The sequence below is a fragment of the Pipistrellus hanaki genome, assembly GCF_964339955.1.
Source record: "Pipistrellus hanaki genome assembly, chromosome: 5".
NCBI lineage: Eukaryota > Metazoa > Chordata > Mammalia > Chiroptera > Vespertilionidae > Pipistrellus > Pipistrellus hanaki.
Window position 1 is genome coordinate 3,963,534 of NC_140507.1, and position 7,835 is coordinate 3,971,368.

Genomic DNA, 7,835 nt, shown 5'->3' on the forward strand with positions numbered 1-7,835 from the left:
TCTGGGAGGTTCTGTGCGGAGACCAGTGTGGGTCGCCCCAATTTCGATGTTGCCCCTGTGTATCCGTGTTTGCCCCCGCTTCCTCTTCCCAGCGGCGCTGAGGACTGTTTCAGAGCCACAAGGAATTATTCCGGGACTTGGGGCGGGAAGAAGTCACTGATTTTGTCCAAATAGGGAGACAAAATCTTTTCTTTCCTCCCCTTTTCCTGACACCTGACCCGCAGCTCTGTCCGCCCTGGACCCCATCACCGTCACCGAAATCGGTGACAAACCTCACCGCCTTCATCTGCACAGGAAATGCTCTCCTTTTCCTCCCCTCCCCAGAACTGTCTCTTTAAAAACAAACAAAAAACACTCCCCCCAACAGCCCCGCTAACGCCAGGGGTCCCGGATGCGCCTCGGCCCCCATTAGCCGGTAACATTTCAGGCGTGGGCTCACGCTAATCTTTCAAACTGTCATCGCGGCCGCCTGGCCGCCGCTCACCCTGCGGAGCGCCCGGGACCCGCTCCCAGCGCTTTCCAGCGAGACGGTTAATTGAATCGGATGTGGCTCGTTCGCCAGACGTCACCGCCCGGCCAGAGGCATCCTTTCCCGCTCCCCGAAAAGCCGTCTCCAAAGGCAGCGGCCCAGGCGAGGTGAGTGGAGAGCAGAGACTGTTACACTGGTCCAACCCCGGCGGAAAGGGCCCAGGAGAGGCCGCGGTGCCCGCCGGGCAGACCGGGCCCCAGAGGCGGGGCGGGGAGGGGGGAGCGGGGGGAGGGGGAAGGGATGCTGGGAGGGGGGGTGCTGGGAGGGGGGGTGCTGGGAGGTGGGCAGGGTGGGTGCTGGAGATCCGGCCGCCACCACAGCCCAGGCCCCGCACTGGTGCCAGAAGCCGGGGTCACAGTGCTCCGAGCCTCCCTCCGAACTCCGCTCCCTGCGCCCTGGCTCCGAGGCACAGGTCCTGGGAGTGTGGCTGTGATGGGGAGCTGGAAGGTCCCAACCTTAGGCTTATGCTCCAAGGCTCACCATTTTGCTGGAGCCTTCTGGACAGACAGACAGAAAGAGGCCACCTTGTCCCCAGCTCTGTGCATGTCCTCTGGGCCGTGGGCGAGTTCTGAGGGAAGCCTGGGCCGGAGCGGGCCCTCCCCTCGCCTTAGACCCCTGGCCGCCTTCCTTCTAGCCCAGGCGTTTCTGACCCCAGTTCCCATCGCCCTCAGAGCCTCCCTTCTCAGCAAGCTCCCGTCCGCCCAGGCCTTGCCCGCAGAAGCTTGGGTCCTGGGAATTGGATGCTTTTCCCCTGACAATCCTCCCATCCCCAGGACAGTTAGGGGAGGACCGTTCTGCCAGCCAGAACCCCCTTGAAACTGCACACACCTCTCCTTAGAGTCCTGGGGCGCGGGCCAGGCCAGAGCCTGCACCAGATCTCCTGGTCCCCAGACCCCCAGGCGGCCTGCCGGGGATCTGGCACTCCTGACTTAGCGGTAGATTTGTCCTGCAGGAGATCCCCACTTTTCTGACCCCGGCTACAAATTAACACCCCAGACGTCCCCGCGCTTCCCCGACTCGCCTGGCCAGACGGGTGCCGGGTGCCCCACTGGGATCTGGCCCAGCAACTCAGAGAAACCCACCCCCAGTGGTGCTCAGAGGTGCCCGCCCGCCTGCCTGAGAGCCACGCCAGGGCTGGAGCCTGTGGCCTTGGGCCTGGCAGAGGCCGGGCCCTCGCTGCTCTGAAGGGTGGGAGTGGGAGAGAGGGAGGCAGTAATGATGAAGCTAGAGCCCCTAGCACACCCCTCTCCCCTGGGAGCTGTGTGCCCGCTGGGATTCTGGTTTGTCTCATTGAGGGGTGGGGGTCCTCTCTCTGGGAGGAGACTGGCAGTGATGGTGCCCCTGCAGCTGTGAGGGTGCCCCTCCCACACCACAAGCCCCCTCTGGCCTTCTGCTTGGCCCACCCCGAGCCCCCTGGGAAGAGGGGGACTGCGGGGCTGTGGCTGGTCCTGTAAACCACTCCAAACAGAACCCCCAAATTGTCCGGAACCTCCCGGTCCTGCCCTCACCCCAGGGTGGCACTCCCCTGTGGTCTCATTCAGACTCTCCCCAGGTCTGTCCTTCAGCAATGAGGCCCTTAGGGCTCCTGGAAATGGCCCTCCCCTGGCCCCTCCCACCCCGGCCTTCACTCTCCCTGCCTTTTAGGTGCGGGGACCATTGGATTCGGAGCAGAATGGAGTTCTTCCCTGCCAGTGGGTCTGGTGGGGTTTTAGGCGAACTCTGGGAGCAAAGGGAGAGCCTTCCCAGGGTGTGAGGCCCCTTTAAAAGCTGAGCGGGATTGGTTTTTTTTTTTAGCCCAATGACTATATTAGGTGACACGAAACTGCTCATCGCTCCTGTCAACACGGCCCCTGGCCCAATGGCGCGCTGAGCCCCCTCCCCGGCCTGGTCCCGCCTCCCGGCCCCAGGGCCCCGCACTACCTGCCGCCGGCCACAACCCACAGCCGAGCGGAGGGCGGGCAGCGGCGGCGGCAGCGGGCACCATGCGGGGAGGCCGCCAGGGGCCGCGGGCAGCAGCGCGCACGGCCGCCCCGCCGGCCTGGTGAGGCGCGCGGTGCCACCATGTTCCCCAGCCCCGGGCTCGCCCCCACGCCCTTCTCCGTCAAAGACATCCTGAACCTGGAGCAGCAGCAGCGCAGCCTGGAGGCCACGCTGGCGCCCGCCTCCTGCATGCTGGCCGCCTTCAAGCCCGAGGCCTACGCGGGGCCCGAGGCCGCGGCGCCCGGCCTCCCCGAGCTGCGCGCCGAGCTGGGCCCCGCGCCCGCGCCCGCGCCCGCCAAGTGCGGGCCGGCCTTCCCCGCCGCCGCCGCCTTCTACCCGCGCGCCTACGGCGACCCCGACGCCGCCAAGGACCCCCGCGCCGACAGGAAAGGTGAGAGGAGGCGCAGATCCTGCTCCTTCCCGGCGCTTTTGTCCCAAACCCGCCGCCCTGAGCCCGGCCGGGGCTCGGAGTGCGAGCAGCAGCGGGTGGCGGGCCCTGGCACCCGGTCCATCGGGGCCAGAGGAAATGCTGGGTTGTGGGGTGTTTTTCTGTTTGTTTCATTTTTCGGCCTAACAAAGCCCAGGCGGCAGCAGCAGCCCTGCTCCTGGGTTCGTCCTGAAGTGGACGATCCGTTTGTGTAGGACAGAGAGATTCTCTGTATCAGGGTTGTTTTTAAATACCTCTTTGGAGAATAGGGTTTTTGTGTGTGTGGGGGGGGGGGGGATTGTTTGTGTGTGTGGTGTTTTTTGGTTTTGTTTTTTGTGTTTTTGTTTTGTTTTTTGAGGATCAGATGAAAACCGATAAACAGATTGAAATGCCGCGCACCAGACAGCTTTGCGCACCATCGGAGGAGGGTCGGGCCACAACCCGCGCTCCTGGGCCTCTCCCTCTTTGTTCCAGGAAAGGGGAATCTTGGGAGCCCGGCCTGGGTTTGAAAGCGGGGACACTGCGGGCTCCCGCCCTGACTGACTGGCTGGATTTTCCAGCACCATTTCCTCCTGTGCCGGGCTGGCTTCGCCCCGGAAAAGTTAGAAAACCCCGCGCCAGGAGAGGTGCGGGGGGCGGCGGAGTCACTGGGCAGCGGCCGTCCCCGCGCAGGGAGCCCGCCGGGCGGCTGGGAGACGGGCCGCGCAGGGAGGGCGCGGAGGGCGCTGGGCACCCTGGCTCGGCGCGGGGCCCGCAAACCCGGGAGACGGGCGCCGGCGGGCGGGCTGCGGGAGCCCGGGAGGATCGCTCTGAGCCTGGGGGTCTGTCCAGAGGGAAGCCAGGAGGATTGCTCTGAGCCCCGGAGGTCTTCCAGAGGGAGGGAGCCGGGAGGAAGGATCGCTCTGAGCCCAGAGGTCTGTCGAGAGGGAGGGAAGCCGGGCCGCGGACGCTGGGGGGCGGCGGGCTGAAGTGCTCGCTACCGATTCCAACCCAACTGGAGCGGGTTCCCAGGCCGCCTGCCCGGCTGCGCGGGCCTCTGTGCTCCCGATCGGCCCTCTCGGCCTCTGTGTCCGTGATTCCGTGACTGGGAGACACTGTGGCCGCCCTGGGAGAGGCCTGTCTCTCTATGGAGCCAAACTGGCCCTGACTCCCCGGGGCCCCGTCCGGCTCTGCATTCTGTGCGGCCGGACCTCAGGCCACTGTCCGGCGGCTCCGCTCCACATGGGGCTCCCGCTCCACATGGGGCTCCCGGTGCAGGGGCCGCTCCGTTCCCTTCCTCCCGGGGCCTGGAGCCGTGCCCGGCGCCCGGCGAGCGCTCCACCAGCGCGGGCGCGGGTCCTCGGTGCGCGGGCAGAGGGGCCGCAGCGCGCCGGGCTCCGGGGCGGATGAACGGCGCGGCCCGGCCCGGCCCCCTCCCCGGGGAAAGGCGGGCTCCCGGGCCGGGCCGGCCGCTCTGACCCCCCACCCCCCTGTCCCCGCAGAGCCCTGCCTGCAGCCGGCGGCGGCGGAGGCGGCGGACGCGGAGCGGCCCCGGGCGCGGCGGCGGCGGAAGCCCCGCGTGCTCTTCTCGCAGGCGCAGGTGTACGAGCTGGAGCGGCGCTTCAAGCAGCAGCGCTACCTGTCGGCGCCCGAGCGCGACCAGCTGGCCGGCGCGCTGAAGCTCACGTCCACGCAGGTGAAGATCTGGTTCCAGAACCGGCGCTACAAGTGCAAGCGGCAGCGGCAGGACCAGACGCTGGAGCTGGTGGGGCTGCCGCCGCCGCCGCCGCCCGCGCGCCGCATCGCCGTGCCCGTGCTGGTGCGCGACGGCAAGCCCTGCCTGGCGGACTCGGCGCCCTACGGCCCGGCCTACGGCGTGGGCCTCAACGCCTACGGCTACGGCGCCTACCCCGCCTGCCCCGGCTACGGCGGCGCGGCCTGCGGGCCCGGCTACGGCTGCGCGGCCGCCTACCCCGCCGCGCCCCCCGCGCCCGCCGCCGCCAGCAGCGGCTTCGTGAACTTGGGCGGCGCCGGGGACTTGAACGCGGTGCAGAGCCCCGGGGTGCCGCAGGGCAACGCGGGCGTGTCCGCGCTGCACGGCATCCGCGCCTGGTAGGGACGGACCGACCGGCTGGGCGCCCGTGGCTCCCTCCCTCCCTCCCTCCGGCGAAGGCGCGGACCGGAGGGGGCTCCGCCGCGCCTGCCCGCCGCCCGGACTCCGCAGCCTCCCGCAGGGACCGCGGGCTCCCCCGCCGCGAGCCTCGGTCCCCACGCGGGGAGCGTCTGCGGCCGAATGGACACGACCGGCGGCGAATGGCCCTCAGCCCGACGCCCTCGCCCGGCCCCGGAGCGCCCTCCGAGCGCGCACCGCGTCCCCGACGGCGAACACCGGGCCTGGGCATGGGGCCGCCTCGGAGCCTGGGCCCGGCGCCCGGGCGCGTGCTGCCTGGCCGCCGCCCCCCTCTCTCCCTCCTCCCTCCATCCCTCCCGTATTTATGTTTTTACCTGTGGCTGTGAGTCCCCAGAACCTCCCCATTAAAGAGAGTGCGCTGACGCTGCGTGTGCTTCTTTCCGCCGGCGCCTGGGGATGGAGCGAGGAGGCAGGCCCTCCAGCCACCCAGACCGGAGGGTCCTGTTTTAAAGGTGTAGGGAACCCAGGCTGGAAGAGGTCTAGTGACTTTTCGGTTCTGGGTCTCACTTCAGGGGCCAAGAGCATCTGCCCAGAGCTCCCAGCCATGCCCCCTGCAGCCCCACTGTGTGCTGGGTGCTGCTCCAGGCGCTGGGCAGCACTTGGAGAGCAAATGGACACAGGCCCGAGGCGGCTGGAGGCACCGTACCCGTCCTGCCTTAGAAAAGGCCTCGGCCCATTTACAGACGGAAAAGCCGGGAACCAAAGCCCTTTCCGGCATGGCTGCAGCTGCTCGGCGGGGCGGCGGGCGGCCAGGGCCCCCAGGAGATGTCCGCACCAGCTAGTGTCCCGCAGCGCCTCACCAGGAGAATTCACGGTCAGAAGCTCCTTCCCACCACCGCTGTCCCCGCTCCCCGGGGCAGGCAGGACACTGGCTGTACGTGCTGTCGCTGCGCAGGGCTCACAGAGAAACCGAGGCTGGGGAAATCCAGCCGAAACCCCTGGCTGAGGGCTGCCCGCGGCGGCCGCAGCTTTCCTCTGAAAAGTGCGGGCGGCAGAGTGTGTCTCTCTGAGCCAGGCCCCTTGGCCTGGCCCTCAGCTCCTCCGTCCGCCCCGGCTGGGAGGACAGCGGTTTTTGAAAGAACGGGAGGGAGCCAGGCTCTGTATTTCCTCGGAATACGGGTTTTCCGTGATTTTTCTGAAATCGCTGGGCTGGCGGGGCACCGGGCATGGGGCGGCGAGAGCTCTGGCGGAAGTCTGAACGTGGCTGGTGGAGTTCGGGGACCTCGTGAGGCTGGAGGTGCGCCCTGGCCGGGTGGCCCAGGAGCCTCTTGCTGCGGGAGGGACAGGACGCGGACGGGAGCACGCCTCGGAGAGGGGCGGCCTGAAGCTTGCCCAGCCGCTGTGGAGGGGCCGTGCGGGCGCTGCGCGCTCCGGGGTGGGTGGTAGGGTGCGGTGTGGGTGGGAGGGTGCGGTGTGGGTGGGAGGGTGCGGTGTGGGTGGGAGGGTGCGCTGTGGGAAGGAGGGGAAGGGCTGCCCTGGTCTGGGTTCGGCTGATGTGAATGCCCTCGGCTGTAAGGTCCGGACCGGGCGGGAGGGCCGGGGGGGCCCTGTTCGGCTCAGCCCAGCAGTCGGCATTCACCGCCTGGGCCCGCGGAGAGCAGCCTGCGGCCTCAGCCGCTCTGCCCATCGCCCCATGAGGCGTGGTCCCTCCTCCAGGAAGAGCACCCTCCTCCGGGAAGAGCACCCTCCTCCGGGAAGAGCACCCTCCGCAGGAAGAGCACCCTCCGCTCCGCAGGACCAGCTCCCCCACGGCACCGGGAGTTCTGCCTGGGACCCGCCCGGGCTCTCCATCAGACCCAGTGTTTGCCGTGTCGCCCTGGGTTTTCGCCTTCCCTTGTCCGCGGTAATATTCGAGGCGATATTTCTTTCCCTCAGCCTTACAAGGGAGGGGGTTTCTACGGTGCCCTCCTCTGTGCCATCCTGAGGAGGTCTCTCGCCAATGGGCAACAATGCTGGCAGGGCGCGCCCAACGCCAGGGCTGACAGCTTTACACTCTCTGGTCTAATCCGTCCTCCTTCGCAAGCCAGGAAACTGAGGACCGGAGGTTAACCAACGGTCAAGGTCATGCATGTTCTCCGCTGAGCTGGGAAGCGCATCCGCCTCTCCCGAAGGGCAGGGGCGGGCGGGCTGCGGAGAAACGTCGTTGGTCTCTCCGGAAAGAGGCCGAGGGGCGCGCCCGGGGCCGCCGCACCGCCCGGCGGACCTCAGCCTCTCCCTCGGCTGAGGCTCTCGGCTACACCGCCCGGCTCACTCCCCGAGAACCGGAGAGCTCGGAGCTCGGGGAAGCTGGGGCTCTCGCTCCGCCAAGGGCGTTGCTCCGGGAGCCAGGGGTTTCATTCTTCGGGCGCAGGGTCAGAAGGCCCCTAAATTAACAACCCCGCGGCCACATAGCGGTCCGATCCCAAATTCAATCAGTAGTATATTCGTTTGGTTTTTCAATTATTATATAAGTGTCACGTGCAGAGAAAATTCAGCCAGGGCAGAGAGGTGAGAAACAAAGGAGAATTGTGGGTGCTTCCAGGTGGCGAAGAGCTAGGAAATTGGGGTGAGGCAGGAGCGGGGGGGTGGGGGGGAAGGGGTTTGGGGGGCACAGAGGGGACTAGTTATATTTAATGATTTTTTTAATTCTCACCCGAGAATGTGTTTATTGATTTGAGGAAGAGAGAAACATCGATGGATTGATTCTGGTATCGCCCCCTCCAGGGAACAAACCCACAGCCTAGGTATGT

At 67.3% G+C, this 7,835-nt stretch overlaps 1 protein-coding gene across 1 annotated transcript; it reads left to right on the forward strand.

Annotated features, from left to right (window-relative positions):
* Nucleotides 1-319: 319 nt before the first annotated feature.
* NKX2-5 (NK2 homeobox 5) lies at nucleotides 320-5,464 on the forward strand. Its single transcript, XM_084886110.1, has 3 exons — nucleotides 320-636; nucleotides 2,324-2,900; nucleotides 4,418-5,464. Exons 2-3 carry the CDS (start codon nucleotides 2,591-2,593, stop codon nucleotides 5,029-5,031), a joined length of 924 nt encoding a protein of 307 aa, XP_084742236.1. The 5' UTR covers nucleotides 320-636; nucleotides 2,324-2,590; the 3' UTR covers nucleotides 5,032-5,464.
* Nucleotides 5,465-7,835: the final 2,371 nt, after the last annotated feature.